The following is a 21,237-nucleotide window of genomic DNA, read 5'->3' as shown; positions in this document are numbered from 1 at the left end:
TTTAATAGCCTACTGTGGTATTGGTACTTTTACTTAAGTAAACAAATCTGATAGCTACTTATTCCACCCCTGGCGGCTAGTGACAGGTGCTGTCATCACTTCATGCCATGGACAGACATGGTGACAGACAGGGGGCTGCTGTGCTGATTGTAGCTCCAGTTACCAATACCTCCAACCAACTCCTGACCCAAAGACAATTTTCCGATCCCCTTTGGACAATGTCCCCTTATCACTTACACTATCCTGAGATAACTGACGCTTTTTCCAGTGGGCGATGACACGCGCAGCAGCCTGGGTCTAGGTTGTTTTAGGAAACTAATTACACTGTAATATCCTCAGTGTGAACGTAGCTCTGTGTACAAATGGAACCAAATGGACCCACAAGGGTCCGGCTCTACAATGCAAGTACTCTCATCTTTATACACAGCACACCATGCATAAACAATTAGCTCTAACAATAGTGTATGTCAGGGGTATTACTCTTCAACCCCGTTTTTGGGCTCCTTAGCTGAGAGAGAGAGCGAGATGAAGCAGGGACCCCCACTAGGACTACATATTTTATAAAATTGTTTTGCAAATTCATTTTTTTCATTTGCTTCATAGACTTGTTTGACTGCACTAACATCAGTGCTGTGTAACTGTAAACTAATTTTTTTTGGTTTACACTTTACATGATCTTTTCTATGTTGGATTTGTGTTGTACTTTTTCTATTTTGTATTGTGTCTGTGGAGTTAACATTACTCTAATAGACCCCCAGGTGTGGTTAGAATATTTAAATATTTTCGGCAGAATAGGCTTATCCCCAAAATAGGGATGCTAGGGTTCAAGTGGTATGGGGTTCCCCAGAACTTCCAGACCCACAGGAACGTGCCATGGGTGCTGGCTCGCCGGAACCGGGCCACAAGTAAGAGTGTGGTATTCTCTCTCTCTCTCTCCCCCCCCCCCCTCTCTCTCTCTCTGTCTCTCGCATGCACGCACGCTCCACAGTCCACATTGTAATTAGTGTGCAACACTATCTTTCTAGATCAACAGTGCCACTTTGGCACCTGTTGGTACCCTAAACATAGGGACATAAACATAGGGAGGGACGGACTTTGCTGTTCCTATGTTCATATCACGCAAAGATTTGACAACCCCCCTGTAGTAGCTCTGAGGAACCCCTAGGGGCCTTGGAGTTGGACCCCCTGTTGAAAACCCATGGCATAACATTTTGTGCACAGTCTATATACTGTAGGCTACACGTGTCCATCCTCAGACCTGCAGCTTGGTGTGTGTGTGTGTGTGTGTGTGTGTGTGTGTGTGTGTGTGTGTGTGTGTGTGTGTGTGTGTGTGTGTGTGTGTGTGTGTGTGTGTGTGTGTGTGTGTGTGTGTGTGTGTGTGTGTGTGTGTGTGTGTGTGTGTGTGTGTGTGTGTGTGTGTGTGTGTGTGTGTGTGTGTGTGTGTGTGTGTGTTTAAATCAAAGTCCTTTATAACTTGGGAGGCAGACTTTGGTTCGACATAGCATTGGTCCGACCGGACTAAGGTTGGTGAGGGATGCGTTAAAATGACCGGATTAAGGTTGGTGAGGGATGCGTTAAAATGACCGGATTAAGGTTGGTGAGGGGTGCGTTAAGGTTGGTGAGGGATGTGTTAAGGTTGGTGAGGGATGCGTTAAGGTTGGTGAGGGATGCGCTGCTCCGTGATTGCGGTTATGGTTAATAGGTTAGTGTTTGAGGTAGGTTGTCGTTCAGACCAATGGTCGTTCGAGCCAGCATGCTGCTAAATAAAGAGGAGAGCACAACGACAATTGGAAACACACTCTCCCTGGTTCCATCGACTCTGTTAATTGAGCGTTTAAACCAAAGTCCTTTACTGGTACTGCAAGCATACAGTTGGAAGGTGTAGCGAATGGTGACATACGTAAGACATAAAGAACACTAATGGAAATGCTCTAGTATAGTGCCTGGCCTAAACAAAGAGAGATGCTTCCAAGTTTCAGGGTGTGTGCACTGTGGTGTCTGGTTGAGCAGCTGTCATTGAGATGAGTGGGCCGTGATTTTCCGTGTCAGCCCTGGTCCAGCATACTGCTGCTATAAAGGGGAGAATGGAAACACGTGCTGATAGGGTTCCTCACAGTAGGATTCTGTTCTGTTATTTCCATTTTTGATGTGTCCTCATTAGTGCACTTGACCTTTCCATGGATGCAGCTCAGCCCTATAAGAAACAGATAGTACCTATGCATGGAGCAAGACAAGCTTCCATGTAGTCAGTCACTCATCAATAGGTGTGGGTCCTGAACCTCAGGACCAAGCATGTACCGAACCGAACGTGCTTGGGTACTACCAGGTACCCATTACAATAATTCAATTTCGGTTCTCTCTATCGGTTCCCACAGACACGCTGTCACACGCTATTTATTTATTTTCTTCCCTTTTAATAGACGCGGAACAGAGCTGATCTACAAGCCTACACCGCGTTGCATCAGCGATGCATTGTGGCTTGCAATGCAGATTGGCGGAGACGGAGCTCTCTGCATGGAACTAGGCTCCTCTAGTCTACAGATGGACATTGTTTCATACAAACTTTAGCTGTTGGCATAATTATTAAAGTTTCTTAAACGTAATTTTCAAGTGAAGTTTATGGGAGGAAACTTTTAAGAGAGAGGACAGGAGTCTTGCGCCTTGCCTGAGTTGCCTCACTGTGCTGCACACTGCACAGCATTGAATTAACATGAGACGAGAGAGAAAGCGTGTGTGTGTGCGTGCGTGTCCGCGTGCGTGTGCATGCGTGTGTGCGTGCGTGCGTGCGTGCATACGCGTGCGTGCGTGTTATTGTCAGTCGTTATAGTAGTACTAGTAAGAGAAGTAGCCTACAACACTATTGTCCTGGTAAATACAGAATAGATATACTGTATTATATTTAAAATAAGGAAAACATAGCTCACTATATTATCCACAAATGGCTCAACTGTTGAATAAAGGAGAGGATGTTACACTATGCATCACATAAATTGACATTGAGCTTTTTTGTTAAATAAACATTTGACCTCTTATTTAAGTTATTTTATACCATTTTGTAACCGAAATAGGGAACCGTTAAGAACCGGAATGATAAGCAGAACCGGAATCGGTACTGGACTCACACAAATCCTAACAATACCCATCCCTACTCATCATCATCAATCACAATCACTCCAATATTTTAACTGGGAATGTGTGGTATAACATGCTGTGTTAATGGATTGGATTGCACACTAATTATAGATGTGTTTGGTATAGCAGGCTTTGTGTGTTAATACACAATGTAACACCTTATTGTTAACCACTTTCAACCTGGCGTCCCTAACAGGATACAGGTAAGAGTAGGAAGTTAGTTAGTTAATTATTTAATCAATTTAATTAAATACAACACATAGTGTAAACAGACCAGATTGGTTTGACTGAGTTGGATACTATCAATAGTAGTATAATATGCAGTCTATCAAGTGTGGATATATGAATGAATATATCACCTATGGATATAATACAATAATGGATACAATATCAGTCCTCCATATAGACAAATCCACGGACCAGTGCCCTCACTGCCCTGTAGGCCAGCTGTATGCAATATAGCTGCAGTGTCAAGTTGCACTTAATTTGACAAAGCAGCTGTGACCCCCAGGGCAGTGCTCCGCGAATTCATATAGGCATGTTCGACATCGATTAAAGGCATTAATTTAAAGTGGATTGTCTACTACTTCCTGTAGCTAATCCGTGTGCTATCAGAAGAGAACCTTTGTGCTGACCTTTCGCTGTAATAGTCCCTGGAGTAGCATTGTTTTTTTCTGAGAATACTACAGTGTTGTGTTGTGTCGTATTATGTGCACACGTCATACAGTAGTATAGGCTATATTGTATAGCCATTTTCAACAGTGCATAGAGAGGTCACTCCAAATCCTTAATCACAATTTCACTGTAGTAATCCCCTTGGTTTCAGCTTCCCTTTAACATTAATAGCACAGATTATTACACTGCTTGTTTGAATGCTTAATTGTGATTAGTCAATCGCTGAATTCAGCCATGTGTTATTTCTTGATAATGACCGATCAGCTAAATAACAGACTGCTGTCTAATCAAATGCTCAGAGTAACTGGCTGCATTGCTTGGCTTTTATGATGTATCCTACATACAGCCATGTAAACAAACACACAATGTAATTTACTAAATGTTGCTCTCAAGAATGTTTTTGAAAACCTTTGAAGCGAGAAATAGACAATGCAGTGCCTGGAAATTGATTCTATTTGATCAACTCTCACTTCCTTGTTTTCCCAGGCAACTTCGTTTTGTTGTTACTATTGGGTCAGTGTCTTAATTTATTTATTAAGTAGCCGTGTAATAAGTGGGATAATTGATGGGTCCGCGGTCATTATTGAGAAATAAAATCCCTTCAGAGTGATTAGGCACCTCGGCTAACGCGTCGGTGCCTAATCACCGTCGGGATTTTATTTCTCTTTAATGACCACGGACCCATCAATTATCCCTTGTATAACAGACTCTTACTTAGCTATGCCTGATGTATACTTTGTCGTATAACCTTGTTTTGCTGCAAGAATCGCTGGTCTACAGTACAAGCTCACATCGCTTCACATTTGCTATGTGTTGTGAGCATTTGGTTTGCAGAGCTAAATTCACACCAAGGACAAGGATTAGGATTTGACATGGTGTGTAATTACAAAAACAACTAGACCAAGGCACGATGTGGGACGCAATCACCTTCATATTGTTACTGGATGACAGAGAATTAAAGACGCAGCACAATTTCAATTCAATTTACAATTTAGGCATTATAGCAGACGCTCTTCATTCAGAGCGACTTACAGTAAGCAAGGTAAATACGAGGTAAACAAATACACATAGAAATAGTCATCTAGATCAGGATCATAGGTAAACCAAGAACATATCATCAGTCTAAACGGTAGTATTTCAAAAAAATAAATACAAAATACAGAGATGTGGTGCCTGTGGTAAGCCTTTAATTATCATTTCCAGCAAGGGAAACCTGGCAACCTTAGGTATGTGGGGGCGTGTTCTCTCCTCCGCGTCATCAGTGCCCATACTCGAGGCGGGGTTGGCGAAAGGGCCTTTCTGTGTGGAGTTTGCATGTTCTCCCCGTGTCCCCTAGGGTAGGTACCCTCACAAAAAACATGCAGTAATCCTGGTCTCTAAACTACCTCCCCCTGGCCAGCCGGGGCGCCTGATGCAAGGGGCCAGTGAGGCTATTCAACGTTGAAGCTCTGGGCCCTAGTGGTAGGAGGAGGGACTACAGGCGGACCCGTGGATTCATGACCGGGAAACCCCGTGCAGCTGGGCTTTAACATTGAGCGCTCGGTTGCACTTCCGCATTTGACCACCAAAATTTGGTGGTCAAATGCGGAAGTAGACGTTCTGAGACGGTACTTCCGGCAGTCTTCCGGGTGCTTCAAAACGCCACTGAGCAACTTCCACTGACATGAATAGCTGGGGGGGCGGAGCTTCGCGCCAGTTCAGTCTCTATCCTTTTTTATACTCTATGGCCTGATGGAGGGGAAAGGAACTGGTCGGAATAACGTGTTCCTTCCACGCGCTACGTCCGGCCGGGGAAACTCTCCCCTGTCAGGTGAAAAGAAGCAGCTTGACACACACTCAACAAACTGACCACATTCCCGGTGCGCATTTCCGAACGCACCCTTAGATTTGGATTTAGAGATTGTGAGTAACACCTTGTTACAGCACCTCCATGTCTCAGGTGTTCCGACAGCAGACCTGGATCTATAATTAACCTACTGTAATTAACCTCGCCAAGGATGCCAAAGGTTGGCACTGGGCCCTATATAGGGCATAGCAGTGGCTGTGGTACCACTGAAAATTTGTTTTGTCCCATAGAGATTTACACAAATATTTATATCAATATTTTAAGCCTAGAATCATTCATTTTTCCCATAGAGATTTATTTGTACAGTGTTTTGCATTTGTTGATTACGTGTATTATTATTATTTTGCTATGTTGATGAATTGAATACATATAGAGCCTTTTATGTTATCCTTTTAGCTAGGTTTTTATTTTATTTTTGATCTTTTGAATGTGTGTGTGTGTTAAACTTTGTAAACTGGTCACATGTGGCCAAAATGGGGTGTGGTGTACTGGAGCCATGAGCACTACTAGGTTACAAGGTTCATCCCAGTACGGTAAGGTACAGGGCTCACTGTCATACAATCTCCTTGACTCTTCTCACTTCCCCCACCACAGGTCCTGACACACATGTACCCACCAGAGAGAGCAACTAGGAAGCCAGGCATGCCTAGCAGCTAAGGTCTTCTACCTCACTGTGTCGCTTCTCCCTTCCACTTGGACCTCACCTGTGTTGCTGTGACCGCCTGGCTTGAAAGCACCCATTTGCCAGCTTCCTCCTGAACCAGGACCGGACCACCCCTCAAAGCATCATGGACGAAAGGCGGGCACGCTCCTTCCCCATGAGGAACGTGGCCGGGGACTGCGGCAGCAGGCAGGGGAGCTCTGTGAAGCCGGGTGGTGGGCCCAACGGCTACACCAGAGACCAGAGCCTAGACCAGAGCCTGGACCTGAGCCTGGACCAGAGCCCGGACCTAAGCCTGGACCAGAGCCCGGACCTAAGCCTGGACCAGAGCCCGGACTACGAAGGTGACCAGGCCGCCTTCACAGCCGCCACCTTTACGATTACTACTACAGCCCGCACAGCTCCTGCTGCTGCTGCTGCTGACAGGAGCCTCTACTCTCCTGTTTCACTGGAACTGGACCCTGCGGCGGTGAATAATGGATCAGGCATTCCCTATAGCCTGCCGTCGGGCACAAAGGACCCTGCGCTACAGATCGCACAGACCCGGCCCTCCATCTCAAGTCTCCCGGCGCGCCTCCCTCGTTCGAGCTGGCTGCACCACCACCACCACAGAGAATTCCACATCAAGACTAGCATGCAGGGGGATGTCTACAACTTCCTAGAGAGACCCGCCGGCGTGAAATGCTTCCTCTACCACTTCCTAGTGTGAGTAACCCGCCCCTCTGGTTCTGTTTACGTTGACTACAGTATAGAATGAATGAATGCATACTTGTGAGGCCACTTGTTGCCAAGTAATGGCTTACAGTACATGTCCTTGGCTGTGGAGTTTGATTATAGCTTGTTTGAGAGTAAGTTACATAATACAGGAAAACTATTCATCATGGTAGGGCTGGGCGATTAATCAAATGTATTTATTTTTTGGTTTGGAAGATGATAAAAAAACAGAAAACCGGAAAAATCGATTTTCACTTTAATTAGGGTAATTACGGTACGGATCTCGCTCATTAATTAAAGCACTGCACAAGGCCAAAAGTCCACCTGTCGCCTCCGCAACACGTTGTGAGCTTGTAGATCGGCTATTTTCAGCACGTGGAAATATTCAGGATGTGAGACGTTCAGAAGCTTTTGCCTTCACAATAAAAGCATCAGCTTTCACATGTTTAAAATAGTTATGGGGCAATCACATGGCCCATATGACAAGACAGAAGCAAAGTGGAAAAGGATTACTGATTCGGTGGTATTTCACAATGCAAAAGGGTGCAGATTGATTGATTGATTGATTGATTGATTGAAATATTTATTAACAGCAGAATTACAGTACATTTCAAGCACAAACTCAATACAAAGACTGTTAACTGTGAGTGGACGACCCAATTAAGCAGGAAGAGTGGGCAAGAGTGGGAAGAGTGGGCACCTAAACATTGTGGGCAACCTCAGTGTTACATTTTCCAAAATGTAAAAATAAAAAAAGTTATTAATTTGGATAATGTTAATGGACATATTGTAAAGGTTTTCACTTGTTTAATCCCAAAGGGGATTCATCTTTCTTTGTTTGTTTTTCCATCATTTAGCAAAGCAAGAAATTACAGAGTTTGCTTTGCTAAAATATCAATACTTGCTGAGTAGAATATACAATATTAACTATGTATATGTGTATATATTAGTATTACATTATTACATATTTGTCATAGGACAAATATGTTATACGGTAGTTAGGCTACTTGTGTATATCCAAATCCAAAAAAGGTTTTCAAGCTGCTGAAATCGTCCGTTAAATCTTACAATTCAAGTATGAAAGACATATTTCTTTCCGTTCGCAGCGTGTATGACCTGTAGTAGGCATGTGCATATTGAATTTGTTGGCTCTATTCTCCCTCTTGTTAATTACACGTAGTGCTGTTCCTCCAAGTATTAGTTTCTGGTTCCCAGTAACAAAAGGAGGGGGTTGTCTGCTGGCCCTGCTGGCCAGCAGTCTGTCTGGGTGTGTTTGGAGATGGCCCCTGTGTCGAAGGAGGTCAATGTGATCCTGGTGGACAACAACCTGCTGTGGAACCTGTATAGGGCCTCTGGTCACCTCTGTCTGCTGGTCAGCTCATGCATGAAACATGCAGCTGACTGCCTGACACTGCACTGCATACCTGAGCAGCTACAGGCTCGGACACACACACACTAGGAACTGAAACACAGACTAGCCTTTAACCCCATTCATGCTTCGTCGTACCACAGTGTCACTAGGTCGGCTATCTATGGCACCCGACATGGGTGTATGATGACAGAGGAAATTAACCACTTAAAACACTTTAAGTGTGCCCACGCAAAAGTGGGTGAAAATCACTTTCACCTAGAAAATCCATTCATTTCTTTTTAATTCAGCTGACTGTGGAGACACATGCTGGAACTTTTTACTTTGAAATGTTTTATAGTTTCTGAGTTAACGCCCAATGCATTCTCAATGGCAATAACACAAACTTTGGCACCACGTATTAAATCATTTTTTAGATATATTTAGATTTTTTTTTTAAACAAAAACAAAAAACATGCGTAATACCAAAGACGTCCACAGACGTCTTGGACACTGGATGTGTTAATTTAAGCTCTTTATTAAGCTCTTTATACCATGGGGATCTATAGCTCACAAGACGTTGCAATTTTCACAGATTCTTTGCCTATTTTTGCTGAATGTTATGATATGCCCACTAGGGACAATATGCTTCATATGGTTAGCATATCGTTGCTGTCGAGCAGCAACCCCATATTTAAACTTTTTGTGCCTTTTTTGGTGTTGCAAATGAACGCCCTCCTTGATCATATTACAGCAACACACAAAAGCATAAAAAGTAGCAGATCCACAAGCTCGAAACAAGTTTTGAGCTTTTGGATCTTCTACTTTTTTTTGGTAACGTTTGAATTTGAATCGCTGAAATGTAACAGTTTTGGACATAATGAGGTTTCCACCCAACAGAGACTATAAACGCCTAGGCTATTTCTGAGAATACATGACTGTATCAAAAATGGTTGTATAAAAAGGCGGTGTTCATCAACATCGACATATTAGTCTCTGTATGGGCTAAATTGCTTACTGTGTTTAGTTATAGGATGTTGTGTTTGGAAATGTGGCCTATAAATGCTTTCCTTGTTTGGTTGCATTCGTGTGGGACGTGACGATGAGGCTGCTGTGTTGCCGACATGACATAATGTTTGAAACAAACTATGCTGCTCAGTTTGGAGTGTGACCTTTGGGAGTTGAATTGTGTTTTCCAACAGTCTCAAGCTGCAAGCTACTTAGTTAGCACGGGCTGCAGGTTTTTTTTCTTTTTTTTTTTTACTATTACTGTAGTCCATAATACCTCTTTCTTGGACATTGAAGTGAAATGGTGGAGGCTTTGGGAGAGAAAAGATTTGTAATATTGAGTAGTAATAACATGTTGTCTTGTCTGATCTCCTTCCCACTTACCCTTCTTCTTCGGATACGATACAATGGAAAATGTTTAACTTCAAGGTAGTTGCACAAGTACATCATTGGAAAAGTAATTTCCCCCCTCCCTAATTTATATCAAAAGGGTTGCTTTTACTTTATTGGAGGAAAACAGCATCGCTTGTCTGGTTAAATGTAGTTCTGCATATGTAGGCCTATGTCCAAAGTAGATTCCAACATTTACCTAACAAGTTTAGTTTTTCCTTATTGTTGTTTACTTATATTTAATGTGAAATAATATGTGTCCTAGAAGTCTGGATATCAGCATGAAAAGTCATGTTTTTAGTTTTGTTTTAGTTTTTTCCAAGAACAGAAAGATTATTAGATTATTATTGGTGCATTAAAGTCAAATAAAACAAGAATGTATTTCCAGTTACATCAAATCCATGGACGATACGGCCTCATGTACGCTTATAAATGTCAGTTAAAGTGGGAGTGTCTGACATTGCATCAGCAGGTTCCTGCAAAAATCACAATCAGTTGAATAAAACAGAAAAAATAAATAAAAATAACAATAATAAAAGAAAAGAAAAACCTGGCCTGCTGTACATTGTTTTCTTCAATCTCTTAAAGACTAATCCACTGCAACATGCCATGTAGTCATTTAGCAATGTAGCCATTTAGCAGTATTTGCTAACAAATTGATCTGCAATTAGAATACGGTAAACTTAATCCTAACTATTCACTTACAGATTAGGACTAATATGATTGATATCACAAATGATATTACCAGCTTAACATTGGGCTTATCTTTCTCCCTTGCATATCAATTTCTGTCTGAAGTGATTTAATCAGTCGGAATATTCTGGAAAGACACTGGGTTGTTCTGTTCTGTTTTGCAGTGGTGGAAAGTAACTAATCTTCGCATTGTGATTGCGTTGTTTGTAGGTCCGGTGGTTCTCTGCTTTTGAATGATTTTTAAATGGCGCATTAATATAGCACCTTCGTTATCCAAACAAAGTGCTTTAATTATAGTGTGCATTAGATTCACACATTCACACACACACCGACGGCAGAGGAAACCATGCAAGGCACAAACTGCTCATCAGGACCACTTCACCACTTTTCAACTTCTCTTCCTATAATTGGTCCTAACTAATGTTCATGATAAAATACCACAATTTTTTCCTACTAAATCCAAGCTAATAGAAACGGCAGGCTTTCTTTTCCTGAAAAGTTGCAATGCAAAAGTTGAAGCCGTCACGATAATACAAATTAAATATATTTTAAAACAAATCTTGTTTAAATTAAAAGAAAATCTGCCTCACTGGTGGATGGGTGTCCGAACTGCCCAAAGCCCTCCTATGAGACACAGACTGAGTAGGAAACTAGAAAAAGTGCCCTTCTGGGCACAGGTCTCCACCAGGAGGATAGGACTGTGTGAGATGTTTGGTAATATAAAGTAATATAAACATGTTTTTTTGTTTGTTAGTTTTTTGCAACAATTTTCTTCATTTTGTGCCTGGTGGCACTATAATAGGCCAATGTGAAAAGGGTGCCATTTCTTCATACGCCTTTAATGGCAATTGGATGATTTGAGGCATTTTGTTCCAAAAATGTGTTTTGCAAAAATCAACCTGTTGGTGGCGCTATAACAGGCCAATGTGAAAAGGGTTCCTCAGCCTAGTAAGAAAATGTGTGAAAGATTTCACGTAAATTGCATGCTGCGTTCATGATTTGAGGCTTTTGTTCAAAACGGGGCAATCTTGCAAACTGTGAAAGCCAATTATAGCCAATTAGGATGGAATATGAAATATCGGACAGATCCGACTTGAGCACATGACCATAGAGATACTGTGTAACGATTTGTGAGATTTTTGGACAGAATCTGGAGGAGTAATATCCAAAAATGTGTTTTACAAAAGTCGGCCTCCTGGTGGCGCTATAAAAGGCAGATGCGGAAAATGCAGGTCAAAGGTTTGTCCTTGGCCTCTAGGGAGTGTGCATGCAACGTTTCACGCAGATCGGTGCAGTTTTAGGTAAAACATGTGAAAAGCTGCCTCATGGTGGCGCTATAACAGGCCGTTCTGGAAAATGTGGGGCAGAGGTTCATCGTTGGCATCCAGGGAGTGTGTGTGCAAAGTTTGGCATCGACCGGGTTAACGGTGCCGGAGATTAGCTGGTAACGGACGGACGGAAGGACACACACACGGACGGACACACACACGGACGGAGTGCAAAACATACTCTCTCCATACTCTCTCCCCATGCCTTCGGCCTGGTGGAGACAAAAATGGTGGTGTTTTATCATGAACATTAGTGAGGACCAATTATATGAAGAGATGTTGAAAAGTGGTGAAGTGGTGCTTTAAGGGTTTAAAAGTAACATTTTGAATGCAATGCTTTCACTTGTATCAAGACCATTTCTAAATTGTGGTATCGCTACTTTTACTTAACTAAAACAATCGGAGTACTTCTTCCACTACTGCCCCCTCATGTTTTGATGTCTGTCAACAGTAATTGAGTCTCTAATGTTCTCCACTCACACAGAAGAGAGAGAGAGAGAACCCGATCCCGTCCTTCGTTGAATATTAAAACCTTCTGATTGATCTCCGCTGACGTTTCTTTAAGTAACTCTTACTTGCTGGGTGATACTGTAGGTATCAGTGCCCTCTATTCTCCTGGCTTCTTTACATGTTGGCACCGGGAGAAAGGCCACATGAAGTGCTCCGCTGCACATGATGGCCTAATAGGGCTGCCGTTTAATACTTAGGGATTTTCCAAACGACTCATTTCCCAGTCAATTAACCACGTCAACATGGCATCGCTATAAAATTTCCCAGTCAATTAACCACGTCAACATGGCATCGCTATTTTTATCAACATTTTTCTTTTTTACAGATCGACAACTTGTCGCGATGTGACCCTGGCGTTCGTATTTTTATCAGCATAATAAAGAAATGTTTTCAATGAGTTTTTTCTGATTTCTTGAAGATGTATCAGAACAATACAAGGCTCGTCAACATGGCACAAAGTGACACGTTGTGAGCTTGTACTGTAAGTCAAACAGAAATTTCAATTACATTTTTTAAATGTATTTGAACACAATTTAATTGATAAGTTTAAACAATATTGTCTGAAAAATATTGTTTGTATTTAAAGCCCAAACCACATCAATGATTCGCCATGCAACTACTTGCAACTACGTGCGACAGAATGGCGTTTAATTTTCAAATAGCCAAACAATGCCTGAAGAAGGTCAGTAGACCGAAAGCTTTCTAAATAAATACATTGATTGTGCGCAGATCTGAGTGTGTGGAGCTTCCCTTTATTTTTCTCATGTTCCCTTTGTGGCTCCAGCACCTCACTTAAGTTTTTTCAGCGGATGAGCGGTGGTTCTTTTTACAAATAGCCAAACAATAAAATAGGCACAGACCTAAAGTGTTTCTGTTCCTCATTTTGCTGGGGACCCCCTGGAACCCCCTTAAGGACCCCTAGGGCAGGGGTTCTCAACCCGTAGGTCGCGACCCCTTGGGGGGTCGCCAAATTATTTTGGGGGGTCCCCAAATTATTTAATGTCCCGAGACATTGCCAAAGCATTTCCGGGGGTCCCCGGCCAAAAACGTTGAGAACCCCTGCCCTAGGGAGTAGGGATCTCCCGACCCCACTTTGAGAACCAGCGAACTAGTTGCACATCCCTACCTAACTGATGCATACAACAGACAGGCAGAAGAAGACACAGGTGTCTTGAGTGTCAGTCTTCTCAATTCATCACCATCTCAGGTCATCTGATGACAGACAGGGTCAGCACCTTGTTGTCTACTGAAGAAGGATGCTTCCATGGATGCGTACACAGTGACACACACACACACACACACACTGACACACACACACACACACACACACACACACACACACACACACACACACACACACACACACTTAGACACTCAGACAGTGTGATGTTACACCAGAGTGGTCAGACATCCGTGTTGGCCGGCAATCTGCCCCATTTCACAGACAACCCGGCACAGTGCTCCTCAACATGCTTGGTAAACTGTCTCCTTTGTCTTTTACAGATTGCAAAACTGATCATAACCCCTTTTCTCAGACTACAGGCAGGTTACCACCATTACCATGTCCTCTTCAGAATCGTGCACGCTCCATAGTTTTGTAGTATTCTGTGAGAAAAAAGTGGATAGAGGTATTGTAGAGTGAGAGCAAAGGGGATATGTATAGGTAGGGGCTGCATGATAGGTAGACTGGAACTCACCTATGCATTTTATGGCATAGGCAGCTCCTGCCGGGAGAAACTATGCGCAGCTGCTGGACATGTGACTAATTAATTAGAGCGACAGAGAGAGAGGAGTGTGTGTGTGTGTGTGTGTGTGTGTACATGTGTGCGTGTGTGTCAATTTAACAAAGGTGCAGACGATCAGAAATCAGCAGAGAGTGAGCGATGTTTGCACTACTCTATGCCGAATTGAAGTGAACTCGGCCCCAGACTTTTTTTTCTCCCTGGAAATAAAAACGTATGGGTTTCCGAGGCTACATGATAGTACATGATACGTAACACGTTGATCAACCATTTTATGTATGCTGATGATTTGGCCATTGTTTCCCCCGAGTAGTGCAAGGTTCCAACAGCTACTGAACATATTCTCAGAATATGGGGTTAAGTTTGACGTACAATACAATGCATAAAAGAGTGTGGTATTGATTTGCAGGACCAAAGAGGACCAGAAACAAAAAATTCCAGTGTTCTACTTGTCAGGTCATACCCTCTCTGTATGCAGCAGTTGTAAATATTTGTGGCACATCGTTAATGATAAGATGGAAGATGATGCTGACATGTACAGAGACAGAAATGTAGACTTGATGGGTCTCATAATGAGGTCATTAATGTGTTGACCAATCCGAGGTACAGTATAGCACAGTAAGATACCGATCACACATGTGGAAACACTGGTACGTGTGCCTCTTATAGATTCCTTTTCAAAACGTTTTAGTTTTTTTATGAACTCCTGTATCTTTTATAATTGTTTGTATGTCTTTTATTGGCCTCGCCTGTAAATAAAATGTGATTGATTGATTGATATACAACAAGTTACATAGACTGTCTGTCTGTCTGTCTCATCTGTTCAGTGGTGGATGATAGTTTAGTTTTTGGCCTTGTTTTGAGGTAAAATGAGGTTGGTTAGGGTTTTGTTCAGTGTTATTGTCATTTATATGTGAGAGCACCTTGAGCAGATACCCGTTCTGTATAATGTGAGATTATAGGTTCAGTTGGTTCCTGAGTGCTGCACGGTGGCTGATCACTACTGCTTAAGATGGGTTACATGCAGAGGACAAACAATACCCAAGGGGACAATAAGTGTATCAAATCAAACTATTGATGAAGTGTGAGTCACTGTCAATTTTATGTAGCAGTAGCACCCCTTGTGACAATCTGGAAACCGGAGGTGGTGCCTCTGGGGCCACCCCCTTTTGTTTTTAAATGTAAAACAGGAACTTGGTTTCACTTCTCCTCTTTCTTAGTCTGTTTTATGTCTCACAATTATGTGTTGTGAATCTTGGCAATTCAATCATCATATTGTGTCAGCTGTTGTCCTTTCCTTGCCAATATTCCAGGAATTCAAACTTTTTCCACTGTTGCACACTCGAATACTTATTCTTTCATCTTTAGATAAAAGCATCTGAATGAGCGTAACATACATACTGTTTGTTGGGTCCAAATGCTTGGCTTTTCTGGCTATAACACAAGATGTGTTTTATTTGTAGTTGTGATTTGTCACAGTATGTGCTGCTTTGTTTATTGTTTTTTTATGACTTTTTTATTACTATTTGAAGGCAGCTACAGTATATATTTGCAGCATTTGAGTTCATGACAGTCCCCATGAGGACAATAAATATAATTGGTAAAGGGTGCATTTATATGGCAATTTTATCCAAAGCGCTTTACATAGATTGTGCATTACATTCACTCATTCACACACACACACACATTCATACACCGACAGTAACTCTGGGGGAGCCCGGGATCGAACTGGGAACCTTGCGGTTCTGATCCGGCCGCTCTACCCGGCCACTCTACCCCTGAGCCACTGTCTCCCGTATATATATATATATATTAAGACCCAACATAAATTACGACTATTATCAATTATCTTCTTTTTGTATATGCTACAATAGCTCTACAATAACTCTTAATGTGTACAACATTATTTGCACATCTGGAAACCAAGAGGGTCCGAGTTTGATCCCCGGCTACTCGTTGACACTCGTTGACGTGTCCTTGAGCAAGACACTCGTGACCTAAACCCTATCTACTCCTGATGAGCAGGTTGGTGTCTTGCAGGGTTTCCTCCTCCATCGGTGTGCTACGGTCAAATGTATACGCACATTAAACTATGCAGACTTACTATTGTATTGAGACAATTGCCTTGCAGGTTGATTACACATGGCAGCGAATGATACTGCTTATCTTTCTCCTCTAGTGTCTCTCTCTCTGCCTGTCTGTCTCTCTCTGTCACTGTCTCTCTTTAAGGAGCTTTGTTTCTTTTTAGTATTTGGTGGACAAGACAAAGCTAAGCCAGGATGGGATATCCGTGTTTGTGGCTGATGTGATGTAATCCATCCTGAGCTCCTGCATGGCGCGTGTGTGTGGGGGGGATATGTCTGTCTCTATAGGGGCTGGTGGGCTTCTGTTGGTGTTCAGGGTTCCTGTTTGACTGCGTGGCTAGACATGATGATCAGAGGGTATTTATGCTGTACTTGGCTATCAGCTTATTCTTGTTTGAACCATAAGCTGAGGTCATGGTCCGGTCATGATTTGTATTCATTTATATATGGTTTTCTTGTTGCAGTCCAGAGTCCGTCTCAGGGGATAAAGATGCCCACAACATGGTCTCACAAGAGCATTTAATTTCCCTCAAGAAAATGACCAAATGGTGGAATGATCTCCGGAAGTCGTGTCCACATGTTGTTGTAGGTGCATCACAAAATAAAACATGTATCCCGTCTGAGATCGACGCGCCAGTCTGTATCCACAAATCCTAACAGTTTATACACACAAGAAAGACTACAGTTTGTGTACAGTTTGTGTCGAAATCCAATCACATTTTTATCTGTCGACCCGAGGGAGTCAGCTTAACAGTCGTGTGGAGGAACTTGAGTTGAAACCCAGCTCACAAACATTTCCACTGTTCTTGGAAACAGGCTTGTGAACTCCCATGAATAAGTGATGTTTCCATCGGGTCCGGTAGTGCTGACTTGAAGTAGTCTAGTAGTCAGCACTTGAGGAGTGAAGGGAACCTTACATGTTTAAGATAGCAGTGCTATCAGATCAACTCATGAACTGTAAGAGATCATTGGGGCGTTCTTTGAGCAAGGTGCAGTACTGTAGCTAATGCACCGTTAAGTTGTTCATGGTTTTTTCCTTGACACATCTTTTGAGTTGAGATAGATAGATCAACTACCTCTCTAGGCCGCTTCAGGACTTCCCTATATTCACATCTCCAAACAACCTGTTCATGCTTCTAATACTACTTACTCACATGTTTACTTCTTCGACACAGGTTATAGTACTGTTTTTCTCTATTTCCATATATAAACGAGTTGGGGGTCAGGGGTGGGGTGGGAGAAGGGGAGCAAGCTAACTGTACCTGTATGTGTATGTCCTGTGTGTTATGTTGCTCCAACGTGTCTTTAGTACTGTGTACTTGCACTGCTGTAATGTTGTATTTTGTATGTATAGGACCCCCTCTAAAACGAGATGCGGCATCTCAAGGGGCCATCCTCTCAATAAAGTTCAAAGTTCAAATATTATTTGATGATTCTTTGCCAGCATTTTTATTATAGTATGTTCTGTGGTACCCCAGTGTTGCTGGGTTATAGCACGATGTCGGAATGAAGTGCCTGGAGGCCAGTCTATGACGCCAATATAGATAATCCAATCTATTATAAAAATGAAGTTGTAAAAAAATTAAACATTTCTTAGGGTTAAGGGAAGGCCAAAGGCATAACACACCATAATATTCGAGCCTATCTGACCTGGGGTGAGGGCGTGATTCAAAGACACATTTATTACAGTGTATGCATGATTTCATGTCAAGTTGTCCGCGTGTTCAACACATGCATTGTCTGACATCCGCTTATTCTCAACATCCTGTTAGTCTTCCCTATTAATGAACACAACAACTGGGGCGTGTTGCATGATGTTACGTGTGTCTTGTATGGTGTATAGACACACTGCTACTGTAAACATTTCCACTTACTCCTTACATGATGCAGTGGTTCCCAAACTGGGGGTCTGGATACGGGGGGGGTCGCCATATTATTTTGGGAGGGTCCCCAGATGATTAGCTTAATATGCAACATTGTTTTCTCACTCAACAAACTTATGGTGCAGTCACTCATTCACATGCGCGCACAGTGCCGCACACGGTCAGCTTAATCCATGCGTTCGGTCACGCAGGGGTGAAAGGAACACCATTCTGGTAAAAGATTCAATATTTCAGTGGCAGAGCGCTGTTCTGTTGAAAAGGGGACGACAGCTGTCAACAAAATCCCATATTAAATAATCTGAGAGGCTGCCCGTGTACCAAAACCGCATGTCAAAGAAGTGTTATTAGTTGAGTTTTTTAATAAAGTGCTTCAGTCAGCGTAATTCATGCGTTCAGTGTTTATTAGTACTGTCCACTCCACCACTTGCTCGATGCGCAACGAACCCGACTGGGATCAGTCATACTCTATGGGTATGGACTTAGTTCACTTGGAGATCCGGTTTAGACTGGATACGGAAACAGCCTTTCTCCGTGCCTATAGTGTGTGCAAATGTTTACCGGATACAGTAGGTGGCGGCTACAGCGAATTAAATTCAAAACATGTTTCTGGTTGGCTGACTGTCAGTTATCATAGTTACTTCTGATTGGTTCAAATCACAGTCACATGTCTTTTCTGGAAGAAAAAATAAATAAAACAAATGCGAGGAGAAATAAATACGGTGGGCAACTTTTGTTGAATAATGCAACTTAAAAAATAAATGAAGCACAAACAATGCAACAATTACAGTGCAATACAGAGTACAGTACAGAGTACTACAGTACAATGTACAGTACGAGTAGTACAGTACAAATAGTACAGTACGAATAGTACAGTACAGTACAAACAGTACACTACTGTACTGTACTGTACTGTACGGGTAGTACAATACAGTACGAGTAGTACAGTATGTGTACTACTACAGCCCACTTGCTTCAAAACAGCAACCATTGTTCCGGTCCCAAAAAAAGGCAAAGTAACCGGATTAAATGTTTGTAGGCCTGTAGCACTTACACCCATAGTGAGCAAATGCTTTGAGAAACTCATCAGAGAGATGATCAACAACACATTGCCACCCACTAAAGTTTGCTTATCGCCAGAACAGATCCACGGATGACGCGATCGCCACAGCTCTCCATACCACCCTCTCTCACCTGGAGAGAGAAAAGTCATATGTGAGAATGATATTCATAGACCATAGCTCAGCGTTTAATACCATAATCCCCCCCCATACTAGACACCAAGCTAAAGTGTCTGGGTCTGAACACAAACCTCTGCAGCTGGATACTCAACTTCATGACAGACGCCAGGTGGTGCATATTGGCACAATGACTTCTGACCCTCAGCACAGGAGCCCCTCAGGGCTCCGTTCTGAGCCCCCTTCTCATGGAATTATGAAGGACCCAAGCCATCCCAACCGACTGTTTCAGATGCTGCCGCATGGAAAATGTTTTCGCAGTCTCAAAGCCACTGGAAATAGTGGCCACAACATCACATAGCAATGCTTTTCTAGGCTGTACATGTTTTGGAAAAACTTTAGCCTATAATGACATGCCTGATGAGAATGCCGGGTGGGCACATGTTTCTAGTATTCCCCAGCCGTAGACTGAGACAGACTCCTGTAGCAGCAGTGGCATTTGCCGAGGCTGGAGGGATGTAGAGTCAATAATGCTGGCCAAAGCCCCATGCAGCTGTTTGGTTTTAATCACCTCCCTCCCAAAGGTTCTGGCCAATCTAAATATGGTCGCCTAATGGTTTGAGAGTGACCCAGTAAAGCCCACAGCATACAAACACATACACATTCTGTAATCTGCCATCTGTACCCCCCCCCCCCCAAAAAAAAAGAAGGAAAAAGGGCAGCCAATCAGGACGATAGGTTGTCAGGACAGCCAATGAGAAACATAAGTCTAAACTACAGCAAGTGGGTGTGAAAGCACTGCAGAGAGAACATTGACCAGCTGTGCTTACACAGCAGCTGGTACAAAAAAAGAAAAAGCCTATCCCTGGATAAAATTTGTATTGAACATCCTGTAAATGTCAACCAGTTTCATCTGGTTCGATGATGAGGATGTGCTTGTATTGCAGGTGCTCATGCAGTATATTGTCTCTGTCGGGTGGAAACCTCATACAGTATGTCCAAGACTGTTACTTTTCAGGATTCAATTTCCAAAATGCGAAAGTAGCAGATCTTCAAGCTCAATGTGTCGCTTCGCGCTGCATTTCGAGCTTACGGATCTGTTACCACACACACACACACACACACACACACACACACACACAGACCAATGGAATGGCACCATATATCTTGTATCACACACAGATAAATAATGAATGAATCATCATCAGTTCACAGAGAGGAGTTTACCTAAGCGCAGGTGTTGTGTGATTATTCATGAATCATTCATCCACAGAGAAGAGTTGACCCTAAGTGCAGGTGTTGCGTTAATGACAGTCTGGCATAACCGTCTGCTCCGCATTGATGGTGGACAATAGTGGACTAACGATACTTATATGACCCATTCAGAACTCCAGCTTATAGCTTATGACTCATTCAGAACTCCAGCTTATAGCTCATTTGCACAACGTTTTTCATTTCCAGAACCATTGGGTATAATGGGTAACACAGCCTACACGGCACTGCTCCATGGATTCATCTATAGCAGAGGTGGGCAACTTTGATGATGGAGAGAGCCACTATGTATTTCCACACTCACTATACTGTCGTAGCAAAAATAGCCGATCTACAAGCTCGAAACGCGTCGCACTGCGACGCGTTTTGAGCTTGTAGATCAGCCATTTTTTGCTATATTTGAATTGAAATCCTGAATAATCTTTTGCTATTTTTTGGAATTGGAATCCTGAAAAGTAAAATTTTTATTTAATTTCAAATGCATTTAGTTATAGTTATGTTAACTTAACTAAATACAAATATACATTGGACATAAAAAAAAAAAGACAATAACATTTTAATACTAGTAATTAGCTGAAATCAATAACATATCAATGTTCTGATATTAACCTGAGGGCCGCATTACGTGATGGGCCGCATGTGGCCCCCGGGCCGCCAGTTGCCCATGTATGATCTATAGGCATGACATGTCACTATACCACCGGGACTGCACTGAGAGTGTTGCGTTCGGACGGTGTCACTGACGACGTCATGTTGGCGTCCAACCCGCTCCACCG

General features: G+C 42.6%; 1 protein-coding gene across 1 annotated transcript in view; it reads left to right on the top strand.

Moving 5' to 3' along the window:
- Positions 1 to 6,441: 6,441 nt before the first annotated feature.
- kcnq1.2 (potassium voltage-gated channel, KQT-like subfamily, member 1.2) overlaps positions 6,442 to 21,237 on the top strand; it is a gene marked incomplete at its 5' end in the record, with an annotated part of 360,645 nt that continues 345,849 nt past the window's right edge. Inside the window, one exon of the mRNA XM_079501199.1 lies at positions 6,442 to 7,019. Within this exon, the coding sequence (XP_079357325.1) occupies positions 6,442 to 7,019 (578 nt within the window). The remainder of the gene's footprint in view (positions 7,020 to 21,237) is intronic.

Source organism: Electrona antarctica (assembly GCF_951216825.1).
Source record: "Electrona antarctica genome assembly, chromosome: 5".
NCBI classification, from domain to species: Eukaryota; Metazoa; Chordata; class Actinopteri; order Myctophiformes; family Myctophidae; genus Electrona; species Electrona antarctica.
Note: the sequence above shows the minus strand (reverse complement) of the source record. Positions and strands in the feature narration are given on the sequence as shown.